Source organism: Corvus cornix, chromosome 6 (assembly GCF_000738735.6).
Source record: "Corvus cornix cornix isolate S_Up_H32 chromosome 6, ASM73873v5, whole genome shotgun sequence".
NCBI lineage: Eukaryota > Metazoa > Chordata > Aves > Passeriformes > Corvidae > Corvus > Corvus cornix.
The window spans coordinates 2,977,104-2,995,096 of NC_046336.1; the positions used below are offsets into that span (position 1 = coordinate 2,977,104).

At 40.6% G+C, this 17,993-nt stretch overlaps 2 protein-coding genes across 5 annotated transcripts; one reads left to right on the forward strand and one right to left on the reverse strand.

Annotated features, from left to right (window-relative positions):
* Nucleotides 1-48: 48 nt before the first annotated feature.
* LOC104694964 (BRCA2 and CDKN1A interacting protein) lies at nucleotides 49-7,910 on the reverse strand. Its single transcript, XM_039553600.1, has 7 exons — nucleotides 7,593-7,910; nucleotides 6,097-6,171; nucleotides 5,521-5,601; nucleotides 4,731-4,823; nucleotides 4,034-4,221; nucleotides 2,704-2,881; nucleotides 49-419 (listed from the first exon to the last, which is right to left on the reverse strand). The coding sequence occupies exons 1-7, from the start codon at nucleotides 7,719-7,721 to the stop codon at nucleotides 249-251; spliced, it is 915 nt and encodes a 304-aa protein (XP_039409534.1). The 5' UTR covers nucleotides 7,722-7,910; the 3' UTR covers nucleotides 49-248.
* Nucleotides 7,911-8,117: 207 nt separating this feature from the next.
* UROS (uroporphyrinogen III synthase) lies at nucleotides 8,118-17,676 on the forward strand. 4 transcript variants are annotated; one of them, XM_010408455.4, is made up of 10 exons: nucleotides 8,118-8,655; nucleotides 9,554-9,643; nucleotides 10,287-10,370; nucleotides 10,722-10,818; nucleotides 12,005-12,079; nucleotides 12,558-12,632; nucleotides 15,117-15,200; nucleotides 15,504-15,589; nucleotides 16,167-16,265; nucleotides 16,923-17,676. In XM_010408455.4, the coding sequence occupies exons 2-10, from the start codon at nucleotides 9,581-9,583 to the stop codon at nucleotides 17,067-17,069; spliced, it is 810 nt and encodes a 269-aa protein (XP_010406757.1). In that variant the 5' UTR covers nucleotides 8,118-8,655; nucleotides 9,554-9,580; the 3' UTR covers nucleotides 17,070-17,676. The 4 variants fall into 4 exon arrangements, with proteins under 4 accessions (XP_010406757.1, XP_010406759.1, XP_010406758.1 ...); XM_010408457.4 differs by having other exon boundaries at nucleotides 8,118-8,398; XM_010408456.4 differs by having other exon boundaries at nucleotides 8,118-8,245.
* The last annotated feature ends 317 nt before the right edge of the window (nucleotides 17,677-17,993 follow it).

A 17,993-nucleotide genomic window follows, 5' to 3' on the forward strand; every position in this document is an offset into this window, starting at 1 on the left:
ACAAAGCCTCATGATTTAGCTTTGGTTAAAAACACATTCAGGAGATACTCAGGTTTTCTTTTGACACTGAGTTTTATTGACTACTTCATGGTGTTACCAAAGGAAAACAAGATGCAATATTTAAAAATATTAATTTGGTGGATATTTTTGGTTGCACAAAACCGTGGACTCAACAGCAGTTCTGAAAATATTGCCAAGTCACAGTCCTGCATGGCTGCTCTATAAAAACCTGGTGTTTGTAGGGAAGCTCAGAGAGAGAGATAATCTTTCAGTTTATCCATAATTCCATGAATTCCATCAGCTGGAACGACCATAACAGTCCTCAAAGGCTTCATTGGTACATCATCAAAGGACCATCTGCCACCCAGACAGGTGTCACTTTCCTCTTGCACAGAGTAGTTGAATTTCAGAAGGGCTTTCTAAACAACAGAAATAAAAGCATTCAGATTAAAATGTTTAATTAGCATGAAGATAATACGTCATCCCAACAAAGTGAAAATAACTAACCTATTATGCCCATGCTTATTAAAAAGTTTTGTTCCCTCTTAAAGGGTTCACCAAAAAGACCAAGCAAAAAATCCACCATTTAAAGTGTTTTAAACAATTTTCTTTTCACAGAATTTTTATCATCCATACTAAATTCTACAGTGACTGCTACCATTATAGTTTGGGATCAGAAAAACAAACTAGGAGAGAGGGGGGGAAAAAAAAAAAATCAATGTTTTGAGGCTTTGCTGTTTTCAGGGCCTACTCTTAAAACTGCTCAGAGTCCTAAAAATTAACAAATCTGTAAGAATATGAGAAGAAATCAAATACTAAGGGGATGGGCACCCATATGAATCCTGAGGAGAATTTCAGAAAGCTCTTGGAAAGGCTCCAGATGGTTGCAGCCACTGGAAGATCTATTTCTGCTTCTCCAAACAGGCAGGTGTCTATAATGTGTGCTATTTCTTTACAGGGATATAAACTCCACACAGGAAGTCCCTTTTCATCAGCTTTCCCAGACAAAATTCCTGATGGATAAGAAAACTGTACCTAATAAATGTTTCCAGTTCTCACACAAGTCAGATTAAGAACTCTGAGCTGAACCATCAAGTAGAAAAACTTACCTGATTCCTTCCCTTTGTGGGAAAATTAAGATCCCCTCTCCTTTTAGGTTTGCTTTCCACTAACAATATATCAAGGCTTTAAATCTCATTTTGGGAGGATCACCACATTAATTGAGTGGCTTTGTTCAAGAACAATTTGAGCACCTTTAATCAATTCCAAGCCTGGTTATAATAGATTTTCTGGTTATCATTTTAAGGAACAGAATAAAGCCCAGGGAAGAGGCAAGTGCAGAAAAAGGCTTCTCTCAGTTTGATATGGCTCCAAGTGTCTGCCTCACCACATTTAATGCTATTTTATGGCAATCTAATTAACATTATGTGTAATCAGGGAGGACAGACACTCCAGCACTAATTTAACACACACACATTATTAAGTATGGAGAGACATTTAATTTAATACCCTACATAATGTTTAAAATGAATTTTTTTAAAACACTGGGAAGACTGTTAAAAAGAAAAACATGCTCAGTTTGAGTCTATCCTTTTGAGCCGAGAATTACTGGAGTTTAGATGAAAGCACCCCATTAGCCTTTAATACATAACAAAGCTAAATAAATACATTAATATATATATAATATATATATAGAAATAAATAAATATACTACATACAATATATATAATACATATTTATATATAAATTTATCATTTTATATATTTATATTATATAAATATATATTTATTTATATATTTTTAAATATATATATAATATATAAATAAATAAAAACTGGGCCTTCTAGAACAGAACAACCATGGACACATGAGCATCACAGGCTTCTCCCGAGCAGCTTTTCAACAACATTTTACACAGAGTTCAGGTTCAGCTGTTTCAGCTGCTGTGGCAGGAAGACAAAAAATCCCCAACTTGCTGCTGCACAGAGGCTACACCACCATTCCCTGCAGCTACCAGTGAATTCCCCCACCTACATTTCTCTCCTTCCCAAGAAATAAAATTACAGCCCCATCACAGCTTCTGTCAGAATGATTACACACAGGAACCTTTGCCATTAACCACCCCATGCATGTGCAAGTCCTTTGCCCTGCAGGCACTGCCAGAAATGAAAAATAATGGGCTCTTGACAAAGAAGTAATATTGGAGAACAGTAGTTTTAAAGCTTTGGGAACAAAAGAAACCATGAAAAATTCTTTGCATTTCAAAGCACATTTTTAATTTAATTTCCTGCGTTTTCCCCTCACCTGATCTGGCTTGGGACCAGCAGAATTTTGTGGACAGGCTGCCTTAGGAAATGGGAAGTAATATTTCCATGTCAGTGTTTTAGCACTTTTAATTAACATACTTGCCCTGAGTAGAACAGAGACAGAAAAGGGAAGCAAGAGCCACTTCTTGGGACTTCCAGAAGTTTTAATTCTGAGCATTTTTTGAGAGTAACAGGCACCCAGGAGGAAACAGATAAATCAATACACAAAAAGAGTTTGATTGCTCCCCTCTCAAAGCTATTCCAGAACACCTTGGATTTAATTTAAAAGTATTTGTGATCATGTTGATAAAAGCTCCCCTTGAATTTGAGGTGAAAAATCTCCTGTTGATGATATGTAAAGAAAAAGAAGCATTTTGAATTAAATAATCATATGGTACCTCATGAAAGAATTCTTCCTCTGCATTTGCAAACATTAATTCCTCCTTTGGCTGGCTTTTCCCTTCCTTCCTCTTAGAACTGCTCTTTGTGGCTTCTGTAAAGGTCTTGCTGATAAGGAGGTAATAGTGGCATTTTCCACAAGGTTTGTTTGTTCTCTGTGCCTCAGTCAGCTCCTTCCTAAAGAAGAATAAATGCTTACACACTTACACAATTTAAACCCTAAACAAGCATAGAAGTACACCTTATAATGTATTGGTATAGAAAGGATATTCAAATTACAGCTATTCTTTTATGAGTGCCTCAGAAAATCAATTTTGCAGATGCATTCCTGGTACTTAAGCATACTATTTGGACTTTTAAACTATGAAAATATGGAATTTTTTTCCCATAGTTCACAGGACACTCACAGTGCAACTCTCCTTAAAAATACATCACAGTATCACTTCCATGAGGAATTGTAACTGAAGAGACAGAAAATACTCTTGCCCACCCTCGTGTTCAACATGTTGTCACTCCAAAACCTTTAAGACAAAGAGGCTGAGATCTGAAGCTGAGCTGTGACAAGGGCTGTATTTGTAGTGACCTCAATCTGACTTCTAATCTCATCTCACATGAGAGGAAAGAAGGAAAAAAAACGAAATTAAAAAAAAATTATCTTCATTCGACTACTGGAGTTCCTGATCCAACAAAATTTCCTTGTTCCCAGTTCTCAGCATGGCACTAAAATAATGTAATGCTGTCTTGCAGTGGATTAATTTATTTACATTCACCCAGCTTTTGATATAAATCCATGAATTGGTAGAGATCAACCAACACTTTACTTGCTTTTTTCATTACTTGAAACTAACTAAAACACTGCATATTTACATGGGCCAGAACACAACCACCTTTTAAGCCTTTCCCTCAATCCAAATCTCCCATTCCAAACTCAGACATTAACACAGAAACAGAAACACCCAAGCTGCCCATTATCAGCATGCTAAAAACGTTCTCATTTTTAAATGTTCCTAGATCAGTGTGAAAATAATCTGCAATACAAGAATAAATTGCAACATACACACAGCTATTTCTGTAGAACTGCACATGTTCTCAAATTATATCCTCTACAGAGTTTGAGAAAGTTTTGTATCTTTATAAAGATATAAAAAATATTTTAAAAATTAACTGAAGACCATATGTGAGACAAAATTATTTTTCTGTTCATGTTTTACTTGTATCTATAGCATCAGCTGTCTTAACACAGCTCTATATACATAAGAGTTCTGAAAAATATGAAGAAAAAATACCATTCAACATCATGCAAGAAAAAAAAAATATAAACAAACTTACTGGAGCTGCTGGTGCATGGGCAGAGCAATCTGTGGAGGGACATTGATGAACCTCTCACTCAGGATGAGCCCCACAGGCTTTGTGCTGTCGTTCAGGAGTTTACTCAGCTGCTCCACCACACACTGGTCACAGCTCTGCTCACAGCGACTCAGGAGCAGCTCTTTGATTTGCTCAGCACACTGGGTGCCCTGCAATCAAAAGCTGCATTTTCTTTACCTGGTACAACAACTATTTACACAAGAAAACCTTGAATGTCAACTTCAAGGGCATTTCCTACAGGCCTGGTGGCAATTTCCCTCAGCAGCCTCTAAAGCACTGAACAATTTCTCTGAAATTGTTCCCCAGATCTAGAGCTGAGGGCAAACAAAGGTTGTGAAGTGATGGGAATGAGGAACTGCAACACCACAGCAAAACTCCACACTGCAGAAGAACAAAGTGAAGAAATACACGAGACTGACAGCTCACTTACCCTGGAATTATTAGGCCTAGTTTTAACTCTATTCCATTCTTTGCTTTATGTTTGACCCTCAGCAAGTTACTACATTCAGAAAAAAGCTTAGCCATGTACAAGTTTTACAACCCCAGTCCTCCACAGTGGAATTCCAAATGCTGGTCCAGCTGTCCAGGCTTGTTACACAGGGCAGAGAGCAGGATGCAGCCTCATTTAACATCACTGTTGTTAATGAGGAATACCAACCTTCCTTTCTGTTAAGTTCAAGCAGCTTATAAAACCAAAGACTTCATCATCATCTTCTTCATCATCACTACTGTCTTCCTGCACTTCTGCTTGCTGTTGAATGGAAGGAAAAGCAACAACTCATATTGACATTCTATTTCCACTCTGTAGCAAAAGATGTTTTTCTTTCTAGAAGATGCTCAGCACATGACAACCACCAAGGAAATCTGCACAAACACACACTGCAAATTCTGCTGCATCCCTGAACATCTCACTGTGCTCAGAGCCAGCTCATGCATCTTCTACAGCAGAGTCCTTTGAAAGGCACTACAAGTTGACAGATCACATTCAATAAGCAGCATCCTGGCCCAGGGGATGGCAGTATATTAAGCAAAACCAATTCCCTTCAGTTTCTAACACAGGGAAGTAAACCTGGAATGTCTTAACAACCACAGAGCAATGAAGATTTGATAGGGAGGGGGACAAAGAGCTGTGTCTTTGTAGGAAAGTAACAAGATCCTATTTCTTATGGAGATGGTAATAATATTTTCAGCATTACTACACCAAAATTCAGAGAGTGAAAAGCCTTCCACATGCAAAAAGAAACCAGCTATAATAATATATCAAATTCCTTCTTTTCTTGAAAGTGGCATGGAAAATTTCAGTTCCCATAGAAGAATTATTCTCAAAGAAAAAAAAGCAAGAAAGTACACAAATAACACAGACAGGATCCCCTTCTGAAATACAGAAATCATGTCATTTCAACATAAAAAGTACTGCACTTCAATTACAAATGTAAAATCTGTCTTACCTTGATAATACTCCCAATATGATTCTGTTGTATTAATATATCAGTTAATTCAGCAGTGTTAACAGAAGCTTTTAAAAACAACTGGAAGACAGGAAACAAAAAAGTATTAAGTTTTAGGCACTGATGGTATTTCATGGACCACTTAGTAGAAAATAAAGTGAGGTTTTTTTATTTAACTTTCTTCATTATAATACTGCAAAAACTAATAATCAGCTGCTTGAAGTGCTTGCTCCTGCACCTTCCACACGCTGGTATTTCCCCACTGCATCCTCTGGAGTTTGGTATGATCTGAAAGCTGTGGCTATTCCATCCCTGGAAGTGTGCAAAGCCAAGCTGGATGGGGCTTGGGGCAACCTGGGGTAGTGGAAGGTGTCCACTATGGCAGGGGGTGGAACAAGAAGGGCTTTCAGGTCCCTTCCAACCCAAACTATTTTGGGATTCTCTAATTAAAGGAAGCAAAGTAATATATAAAAACTATAAATCAGTACAGAGAATGTGAACCAATGTCTGTGCATAACTCTTCAGATATTATTTATCAAAGGACAAATCAGCCAAGCTAACAAATAGTCACAGTACCTGATGTAGTAACTTCTTTATCCCGTTATAGTCATTGTCTGATATGGAATGTGCTTCAAATTCAACGTTCACTTCCTGTGGAGTAAAACAGAGAATGTCATACACATTTGGCAAGAAGTTATATCAGAACAAAGCTAAACTGTAAAATACTTGAAGACGAGTAATGTCAAAGAGCAGAAAGAAGAACTTATTTCCACCTTGCAGTAATCTCAGCAATTGTTATCATTTCTCCTGTGATCTTCAGAGAGCATCTGTGAAATTAACTTTTCAAAACTAACCCACCAACTGTGTAGGGAACAAACCTTTAATGCTTTGCTCTTGCCATCTGGTTCACACAATTACACCTACTGTAACCACACAGACTTCTTGCAGAGAGGCTTGATCCAGGCAGTTAAACCCAGGGAACTGCAGGACTGGGGTGTAATGCCTTAGCTAAAGGTGAAGATTGCTGCAGACATTGAAATAATTACATCAAAACCCCCATTTCTGCTATTTCCCCAAATCCTCCTGGCATCATTAACCCCAGTGTGGAACTCTGCTCAGCAGGCAAATGATGAGACCCAGGCACCACAGAAACACAATGGGAGCTGTTGCTTCTCCTTCCAGAACAAATGCTGTGTGCCTACCAACATTTTTATTGGTATTCTATATTGAAAGTCACACCTGCCAAGGCTACCCTGCCTACCTATTCCACTGTTCAAGATCATTCAGAGTTACTTTGTCTTTTAATTGCCAGATTCAATTACACTTCCTGAGTAACCTCAACAACTCAGCCTTACTTTTGTCACCAATTCAGCCTCTAACTCTCTGCAATCCCACACCGAGGTCATGGCCTTTGTCGTCTACTGGAAGAACAGTGTTAAAGACCTGTTTGTAATGTAGAAAGCACGCACACAATCCCTTGGGAGGCAGTAAAATTCAGGAGACACTGGCACAGGTCGCCCCATCCCTGCAAGTGTCCAAGGCCAGGTTGAACGGGGCTTGGAAAACCCTGGGATAGTGGAAGGTGTCCCTGCCCATGGCAGGGGGTGGCACTGGATGGGCTTTAAGGTTCTTTCCAACCCAAACTATTCCGGGATTCTATAATAAAAGGAAGCAAGCAAATACAATAATAAAATATAGCAAAATATAATGAGAGAGCAAATCCTCTGTGCTGACAGCACCATTTCCAAGCAGCCGCCTCCAGCCCCACACCTGAGCGGGCACGCCAAGGGCCGGGGCTGTACAGCTGAGGCCTCGGGGAGCCCAACTTTTCAAAGGTAGCTAAAAAAACTGAAAACTTTCAACAACAACGCAGCGAACACGCGTCAGGTCACCGACCCCGAGGGACGCGTCCCCGGCCCTCCCACAGGACACGCACCACGCCGGGCCTCGCCGGGCACAGCCCCTTCCCAACCCCTTCCCGAGCCTGCTCCGACTATCCCCCAATCCATTCCCCGTCCCGAATCCCCTCCCGGCCGCTCCTTCAGGGGCCGCGCGGGGCCTCTCCCGCTCACCTCATCGATGGGCTCCTCCGAGTCCGAGCTCCCCGAGCCCTCGGAGCCGCTGTCGGAGCTGCCGGAGCCGCTGTGGGAGCCCCGCTCCCCGGCGGGGCCCCGCGCCCGGCGCTTGGCCGGCGTGGCCATGGCGCTGCGCAGGCGCGGCTCGGCGGAGGCGCTGTGGCCGGGGCGCGGCGAGTCCGGGATGTCGCCGAATGTCGCCGAATGTCGCGACAGCGAGGGGCGGGCAGCGCCGGGGGAGCGCGGAGGGGCGCGGGCAGCCCGAGGAGGCTGAAGGGGGAAGCGCGTCCCGGACCGCCCCGGTCCCCACAAACCCGGATTTCCTCTTGGCGCTGTGGTGTCACTTCCTTCCAAGGGGAAGTCCTGCACGGGAATGGCTGTCAGGAATTAAATCGGGCTGTCAGGAGTTAAATCGGGCTGTCAGGAGTTAAATCGGGCTGCCCAGGGAGGTCTGGAGTCCCCATCCCTGCAGGTGTCCAAGGAAGCGCTGGACGTGGCACTCAGGGCTCGGGGCTGGGGACAGGGTGGGCATCGGGCACAGCTCGGGCTCGATGATCCTGGAGGGCTTTTCCACCCTCAGTGGTTCTGGGATTCTGTGCTTTCAAAGGAACAGAGTGTCCTGAGCATCTCCGACATTAGCAAAAATTCCTGTAAGTAAAAACTAGCGTTAGTAAAAATTGCCAGCTGAAACAGGAATCAGGCGCCCGCTGCTTGGTCTAAAAATTGTGTCCCGGCTTCCCGTGAACCAAATTCCCTGGATAATTCCAGACAAACCAGCAGAAAGGGGGGATAAAGAGAGCACAGTAAGCACAACGTGATTCTGGTCTTTGTAAAAAATGCCGATCGGGAAAATGCGTTGAAATATCCTAAGCACTGGAGAAATGGTCATTAATGATCAAGCCTCAGCTGTGTGGAACGTGTTCCATTGAACACTTTGTGTCTAATTTATGAAGAAAGGTGCGTGTTAGTGAGGCCATGGAAAGAAGAGCATTGGCCAGCCAGAAGAAACGCAAGGCACAGAGCCTTGGGATGTAATTCCAGCTTTGTAAATACCATTCAAGTAGGTTCAAATTTTCGTGTTCCCGTTAAAGTAAACATGCCAGTGTTTACTTTTTTTTTATTTTGAAAGCTGTGTTTGCTCTGGGAGCACTTAGGTCATTGCCAAAATTTGAATACTGATATCCAGGGGAAGAATTTAGAGGAAGATGAATTTTCCTATGTGTGTCATCTATCAGGAAAGTACCACACTGATAATCAGGGTCAACGTGCTCTAAGAAAGTGGATTTCTGTTTGTATTATTGGTGTATTTGCTTACGTTTTGTAACTCTGAATTTAGCCCCAAAGTCAGCTTCTAAGGAACTGAGAACGATCATCTTTCATTTTAATGGCAGAATAGATGTTTTCAATCCTGCCTTGTTTCCTAGAGTATCAGAGAAGGCATATGAATATTAGCTATGTTATTATACATGTGTAAATGTGTGCATATAGACACACATACATTGAATTTTTAAAAAATCTTTTTGAAAAGGGTGAGATCCCAAATGCATCTAATTAAATCAATATCTTTGCGTACTCATTTTGATGAGCAGAGGGGGAAAGCAAACATGGAAATTAACAGAATAAATAACTTTTTAATAGATAGGCGATGATTCCATTGCAGAACATGCTGCCAATTTAGGGCTTGTTACTGCTTTTACAAAATATTCTTTAAAATGTGTTCCCCTTGATGAGTTTCATTGGAGCCTCTTCCTCGAGCAGTGTTATCTAAAGGCAGCATATTATTTTCTGCCCTTATCAGGGTGGATGCTCCTGCCCAGAGAATGCACACTAAGTGCTTACTCATTGTGTAAGGAGCAGTACAACTGGTAGCAACTGAGTTCTTGGAGCGGTTAAAGTCACTGTTGGAGTAAAAAAGTCCTCTAGATCTAATGTAGATAAATTCCATTCCTGTATTTCAGGGTTCTGCTGTGTTTCCTTGGTAAACGATGAAGGTTCTGCTGCTGAAGGATCCCAAAGACAAAGATTCAGGACCAGATCCATATATTAAAGTGAGTAAACTTTAAGAAAACTAAAAAAATGTATCACTTCTTTATTAAGTGTGAATGCAACTGTTTCAAGTGGGAAAAGGTCCTTAATATTAGGAGTGCATGTCTGAAATTATGCTAAAAGTACCCCAGAAAATGTGCCTTTCCTGCAAAAAATATTAATTTTGGGACATTTGTACTGAATTTCTTGTAAAGCTCTCAGTAAAGTGCTGATATTACAGCAGTTTCATTTGAATTAATTAATATTGATGATGTTCATATGGACAGGATTAAGTTTACAGAAATTCTTTGTATTTTTACTGGGACTGTGATGTGAAATAGAGGTTACATGATGCTGGGGTCCCTTCTGCTACTGCCTGTGGTCATGTGAGTAAATCTTACTCATAAAGAGTAAGAATTCCTGCTATAGGAGGATTATTTCTTTAGAGGAAGCCTATTGACAGAATTACAGAGATGTAATGTACAGGGATATTTGCAGGACTGGGTGGGTACCTGGGGACTCCAGAGTTATGTGCTGGTGTCTCCTGTACCTCAGGAGGCCACAGTCCCACAGCGATTTGTTTAATAATATGTTGTAATATTAACTAACTAACTAAAAAATACTGTTTGGAACTTATTTCAAGAGCTGCAAACCTTTTCTTGATAGGAATTAGGATCACACAGCTTGGAAGCAACGCTGATCCCAGTTCTGTCATTTGAATTCATCTCTCATGACAGCTTATTTGAGAAGGTAAGGTTGAAAGTCTTTCCCTTGTCTTATTTCCAACAGGACTTGGTTGCCAGGACCCCATTTAATCATCCTCTTTGTGGTACTTTGTGTTGTCACAAACCAGCTTTGTACAATAAAACTCCATGTACAACATCAGGGACTTCGCCCCTGCTCGTTAAAGAATTAATTTTGTCAGACAGAATTCACATCTGAGTTGTGTGACCATAAATTGTCACAAGTACTGGGGCATTTCAGACAGTTACTGAAGCTCTTCTGTTCATCACCAGGTTATAAATAATTGATCAACTTATTTTTTTAATTAATTTACTAATTTTTTTTTTTTTACTTCTTAAATTTGCTGTTTCTAAGTAGCTTTCTCATCCAGAGTGCTATGGAGGCCTAGTTTTTACCAGTCCAAGAGCATTAGAAGCCATCAAGATGTGTTTAAAAGAGAAGAGTAAAAAAGAAGGCAAGTACATATTGACGTTCCTTGGTCTTTTTCTTTCAGCATCTTGTGCAGTTTGGATTTTACTGAATTTTATTTCACCCACCGGTAGATATTTGGAGCATGGCTTTTATAAAGGAAACTGTATCTCACAGTTCTTTTGGTCTCATAAAGGGCTCATGCTACACTGAGCTTTTAAGGGTTGTGTTTTCCGTACTTCAAAATGAAAGGAAGGAGCTTTTGGTGCAAATTGCTAATTAATGAAAGCTTTTTTAGCTCTGGTTCTTTCATGCATAAGGAATATTTTGCTGCAGTGCCTGGTTTGCTTGCTAACTGCTTCCCTCCCTTAAAGAGAAGATCATCTCATAAAATCTGGCCCTTACTTTTGTGCCTGTATAATTCGTATGAAATGCTGCAGAAAAAGGGATTTCTCTGGCTTGAATAAGAAATTTCTCAAGTGAATTAATTATTAGCTAGAAAATGCTGAGGAAGTGCTGATGCATGAAGTGCTGATGCATAAAAGCCAACAGTGAGGAAGAATCCTGCTAAATAGAAATACCCATCACAGTGAAATGTCAAGTCCTTGTAAACTCTTCCAAATTCTTATGCTGGGTGATTCTGGCATGGAATTTCTACTTTATCTGCTCACTTTTGGGCTGTGGACAAATCAATGTCCTGTGAGTAAGGTTACACCCTTGAGTAAGCAGTAAATGCAGAGACCCTCAGCTTTTTCTAGCATTTGCAGCAGCAGAGGACAATATATTAAGATTCTAGGTCAAAAGTAATCTCTTATTTAGTTTTCATCCCCCATCTTGATTAGGACCTTGGGGAAATACATATTTTAATAATAAAATGAGTCTGTAGCTCCTATTTGGGTTCCTTTCAAAGGCAATAAATCCTTGGTTTTTCCTTCTGATTTTAATTTTTACTGTTGTAGTTTGTATTTCTTTTTTCTCCTCCAGGAGTACCAGAAAGAAACTCAGTGTCCTTTGCTGCTCTGGTTTAAAACAAGATAATAAAAAAATTTGGTATAACTATTTTTGATCCATTAGGATTGGTACATCCAGATTACTGCATATGTAGTGGAGTTTTAGTTATTATTCTGCTGTGTTTGTAGATTAAACAGAAGTCCAAATAGTCATTTAGCATTCACATTCTGTTGCCTTGTGCTTAAATTTTATTTAATTTAGTACAATTTAATGTTTTTCAGCCTGGTCAAAATCTCTTAAACAAATGTGGAATATCAAACCAACATATGTGGTAGGAAAAGCTACAGCTTCTTTAGGTAAGCTGGGGTTTAAAAAAAAGAAATCTTGGCTAAATCTGGCTCGTAAGTACAATTTTTGGAGGAGCAGCTGCTGTTCATGGGTGCTCAGAAAAAAATTTAAGTTTTAGAACTGGATAATTTGGAAGAGAGGTAATTATATAAACAATAGAATTATCCATGCTCCAGCTAAGGATATCCATGGATATAATCCAGCCTCTGGATTTCTGCTCCTTTTGTTGCAATGTGATGGTCACTGCTTGAAAAATTGGGTCAAAACAGAAAAAAACCCCTTTGTTCTTAATTTGCATGTGGTTTTGTCATTGCCTTTGGAAATGAAATTGGGTGAAAGGGATTCTAACCTGGTTGAGATTCTGCACAAATTATTTGTGTGCTTGGATCAAGCTGTGCCTCCCTTTTCATCCCAGGTTTCTATGACAGGAAATCCGAATTGTTGTCATTGCTTCCTGTATTTTTTCTTTGCTGCTTTTGGTTCTAGTGGAAGAGATTGGCCTTTTTCCACAAGGAGAAAAGTCTGGAAATGCTGAGAAATTAGCTGAATATATTTGTTCAAGTAAGTGGCTAAAATGTTGTAGTTAAGGTAATGTCCCTTCCATCATTTCAGAATTCCCCAGAGGTAAAATCAGGTGCACAGTGAGGCAAAAATACTTCAAAATCCATATACAAGATATTAATTTACATGGAATCTTAGACCTTCTAGTTGATCAACAAATACTATATGAGCCAGCTGGCAAAAGTTTCTTTTTACTGGAAGATCAGAGCTGTAGTGATTGGAAATTGCTGCTAAATCAGATGGTTTAAATGCTGGTGGCTTTCCCCAAAATTACCCTGTGGTTTCAGGGGGATCTGGTTTTCAGCACCAAAGCAGAGTGGGTTTGAAGAAGTTAAAGTGATGCATTAAAGTTTGTTTAACCATTTTGTTATGGTTAAATCTATAATGCTTCTCAACCTATTATCAGATTATTGGGGAATTTTTAAAGTCCATGAGTTGACTTCCTCTGCTTTTACTATAATTTGTTAAAATTTCCAGTAGCAATAAGGAAGATTTTTAGACTTAGGAGCTGTTTATTTTTTGAGTGGATGGCTCAGTAGAAGCTGTGAAAAGAGAGGCTGAGGTTTTGTACAGATGTGAGAGAGCTGCTGAGCAAAGTCTGCACAGGAGCAGAGATTTATAGGGAAAAGAAAAGTGGGATTGGAGCTGGCAAGGATTGTTTTTGCTGGGCACAGTGCTCTCTAATTCACTGACAAATACAATACTTCAACTCTAGGGAATATTTAAGGATAAAAATTATAGTTGCCAACACAAGATTAAATAATAAATTCTGAAAATTAAAAATACTTGCAACACAAATATATCAAAAGTAAAGAATTACCCATCTCCCCTGTTCAGCAGTATTAAAGCAAAGAATGGTTTCAGCTGATTTTTTAGTGCTGGACAATCTACTTCTTGTCATGAATTAATATTTGCCAGGGATTTTTTTTTTTTGAGCAGAAAGACAAGAGAGATACCTGTTTATTGTGTTGTGTGAAGGTGAAAAAAAATGAACCAAGCAGTGAATTTCAGTCACTGGAACCTGTTTGTTGTTGAGACATAGAAACATCCTCAAAGATTTATTGGGCTGTGCATATTTATATGCTCTCAGCTGATCAAGTGCTTTATAACAACCTTGGAAGTACAGATTAAATTACCTCATGTTCCCTGTTACGTATAAATTCATTTTTGTTTGTGCATAAAATAAGTAAATGAGAAGAACAGCTCTGAATTTCTTACATCATGAGAGGTTATGGTCAGAATAAAAATAAAAGCTGAAATAATGAGGTATTTTGTGTTGTCACCTTTTGTGCTTTGGTACCCACTTCAATTTAAGGGGTTGGGAAATAAAGGAATTTATACTCCAGAACTGGCTGGCTTTACTCTCCTCAAGGCAAATACTTGGTTACAGAAGCAGGAGATCCCAATCTTTGTTGTGTTGTTCAGGCATACCAAGGAATTTTTCTGTGCCAAAAGAATTAGTGTTTGTTTACAGGTATCACACTGATATTTCAGGTGACTGACATGAATTTCAGGAGAATTGATGCTGAAGTATTTTGATTTTACCTTATTTTAAAATATTTTTTACATTCTGAGCCAAGTTCATTCTTCCTCTAATTTTTAATTTTAATTGAAGCATAGCTGTGGTTTCTAATAAAACCTCAGTGTGCAGTCAGGACACTCAGGTGTGTCTGGGTTGACTCCTAAAAGGGTCTTTCCATTTGATTTTCACTCTGCTGCCCTTTGTTTTTTATCCCCAAGGAATCTCTGCTTACATAAAACAAGGATCTCCTTCCAGCACTTGAAAGCATTTTTCTCTAGTAATTGTCTCTTAAAAATGTATTAACAAATCTGAATTAGGAATAAAATAATGTCATTTTGAAAGCTGAATGCAAAGCTGTATCAGTCTGCGTAGAATTTCGTCTCAAAGTTTTCTCTGTGTTTCTTATTTATAGAAAATGCCAAAACTGTGCAAAGCAAGTCCTCTGTTAAATTCCTCATTTGACAAAAGCAAGTGAGGATATCCACTCCCACCCCAGCAGTGCAACCAGAATCCTTTTTCCTTGGGGAATTAAGAAAATGGAATTGCAGATAAGACTGAAACTTCTCAGCACAGTATTGTCCTTTTCTTTGTCTGCCTGAATAGTCTTTTATATAGAAAGAGCTCTGTCATTTATTGAGCGGGACAGATTTTAAATATAAAATTGAGGCAGGTTGTGTTGAGGAGGAGATAAACTGCATTTCTCTTCCCCTTGCCCTTCTACAAAGGAAGTTATCTTCTTTTTAGCCAATATTCATATTCTAGTTATGGAATATTTTTAATGTTCCTCCTAAGTAGCCTCTGTCCTCTGAATTGGGGCTACAGCTGCACTGCAGGTGTTTTCAGTCACCTTAGAGCTGTGTCTGGTGATAAATCAGCATTTGACACCTTTAAAATGTATTAAGTCACATTTACTCTTTATTAGAGGCCTGAGTTAATTAAAGTTCTTGTTTGTGTGTTTACAGGAGAGAAACCCAATTCCTCAGCTCTCCTATTTCCTTGTGGAGCCCTGAAAAGAGAAGTACTTCCTACAGTGCTTAGAGAAAAAGGTTGAGCTTCCCCTGGAGACTCATTTTAATTAGTCAGTGATGAGAAAAGTTGTATCTAAAGCTTGTGGACCAAATTGGGAGAAGTAAAAGTGGAACTTGCTGTGAAGTGAGAGGATGGGAGTAAACACTGGGAGCTTGGATGGCTGCCCACAGCTCTGGGCGTGCAAATCCTTCACAGAGCTTTTATGTGTCTTTTTAGCCTAAAATAGTTACCCTTCAGTGCAATTAGGATGTTGTGAGTGCTGAATTGAAATAATAGAAATTAATGAATGAATTAATTATGACTGCATATCCTGATTGCAGGCATACCCCTGGAAAGCCTCACTGTTTATCAAACAACCCAACACCCTGATCTGCAGGAGTCTTTGAGCAGTTACTTCTCCCAGCAGGTACTGGACACTGATGTGGTTTGGGATTTTCCAAGGGAGATGACAGTGCCTCCCAGAATACTCCTTTTTTGGAAGTAGTGTAATTGAAATAGCACTGGGTATCTTAGCTGTGTATCTCAAACCAGAATCCAGCAGTAATCTGCCCTACATGGTTTGTGTAAAAGTAATCATTGTTTTTAATTTTTCAAGATTGGCTTTCTGAATTTTCCATTTGTAGGAGCCTCCATCATAGGATGATACAATTATAGAAACATGGAATGGCCTGGGTTGGAAGGGACCTTAAAGTCCATCCAGTCCCACCCCCTGCCATGGGCAGGGAATACCTTCCACTGTCCCAGGCTGCTCCCAGCCCCAATGTCCAGCCTGGCCTTGGGCACTGCCAGGGATCCAGGGGCAGCCCCAGCTGCTCTGGGCACCCTGTGCCAGGGCCTGCCCACCCTCCCAGGGAACAATTCCTTCCCAATCTCCCATCTATCCCTGCCCTCTGGCACTAGGACATCCTGTCCCCAGGTGCCAGGGCACTGACACTGCTGGAGGAGGGAGGGAGCTGTGCCAGTCTCTGCTTGCTTTCACCCAGGGGATCCCTGCAAGCATCGTGTTCTTCAGCCCGTCCGGTGTCAAATTCTGTCTCCAGCACATCCAGAAGCTTTCAGGGGATTTGATCAACCAAGTCAAGGTATCCTCTCTTGGAAATGGTGGAATACAAGAGGCAGTAAATTTTGGGTAGGCAAATGGGATAGAAGGGCTGTTACAACCACTGCAAACCTTGATTTTCTCTTTGGTTTGTGTTTATTTCTCTGAAGAAAACCCCAGTTTATAGCAAATACAGATGTTATTATATAGAATTATAGAATCCCAGTATGGTTTGGGTTGGAAAGGACCTTAAAACCCATCTTGGTTCCACCCCCTTGCCATGGCCAGGGACACCTTCCACTAGACCAGCTTGCTCCAACCTCATCCAACCTGGCCTGGGTTGGATTTTAAAAAAGAAATTGTTTTCACCTGGAATGTTTTTCCCAACCAATTGCCCCCATCTCCATTGGGATAGACTTCATTTCCTCTTAGTGATGTGAAAGTGTGAGTAGTCGCTGCTTGCACCAGGCTGCAGCTGATTAAAATTCCTCTCACTTTCCCTGTTCCATGGGACTCAGAGCTTTCCGTGTTTGTAATGGCAAGATAAATAAATATTCATCTTCCCTAAGTCATTTCTAAGTAACTGCCATTGATGGGTGGCTTTTAATACTGCAACTGCTCAGCCTGAGCTGGTCAGGAAGCTGAGCTGTGAGGACACAGACCTGCCTGACCATTCACAGTGTAAATGTTGTCCCTGCAGTTTGCTGCCATCGGTCCCACCACGGCCCAGGCCCTGGAAGCCGCCGGGATCCCCGTGAGCTGCACTGCAGGGAGCCCCACGCCCCAGGACCTGGCTGCTGGCATCCACAGAGCCCTGCACCCACACAACTGTTCTGTGCCCCAGTGAGAGCCCAGCCTGCCCAGCAAGGTGAATATGGTGCTCTCAGAGGGGTTTTCCAATTTGCAGAGCTGTTGTCCTGCAAGAAAGTGTGCAGCACTGTCCTGGTCAGGGATGGGTGTGAGAAGGTTGCACCTAAATATCTAAGAATTCCAGGATCTGTCCAGCATCCTCAAAGCATCCAGCTATTCCCTCTCCTCGTGTGTGCACTGTGAGCATTTTATCCTTGAAAAGCAGCTATGAACACTGAGACACTGAAATCAGTCCCACACCTCACCTCAGGTATCCCCCAGCACACAGGCTGGCTTTGAATTGCTCTGTATGATCAGTTTAAATTGCACATCTTCTTTTGTAGGAAAACCCCCCCTATGCCAGTGAAGTATTTTCTTTTGTAAACTTGGTTGTTGTTCTGCTTTTCAAGTAAGAATGGTAATTGTAGATTCTTAGTGGAGTAGGAGAATTCTTGCAGTGGAGTTGCACTGTGTGGGGCTAATTCAGGTCAGCTGTTGCCCCTTGTTACCCTGACAGTACAGTCTTAAAAATGAGGTTTTGGTTTCTGTTCCTGTAAAGAAGGAGGATTTATTAACAGGGAAATAAACTGGCTTAGCAGAGTTAATAATGGTGTTAGAGTTGTCTGTTTTGGATGTGGTTTATGCTTTAATTGTTTATCTCTGAAAGGAGAAAAATAATCCTATTTAGCACTAACACTCCCTCCAGCTAATGCCAGCAGCTTCACAGGAGATTTGAATCATAATATACTCATTTATAATCCTCCTGAAAGTCATTTGTGTTGCTACCACAGTGCTGAGGTTCCTGAATTAACAGAGAAACTCTCAGTTGCTGCACAGTTCAGTTAAAGTCTGAGGATGGGACCTGAATTTCCAACCAGGTGAGAGGCTCCACACCTGGAACAAGAGGGAACCTGAGGCCAGT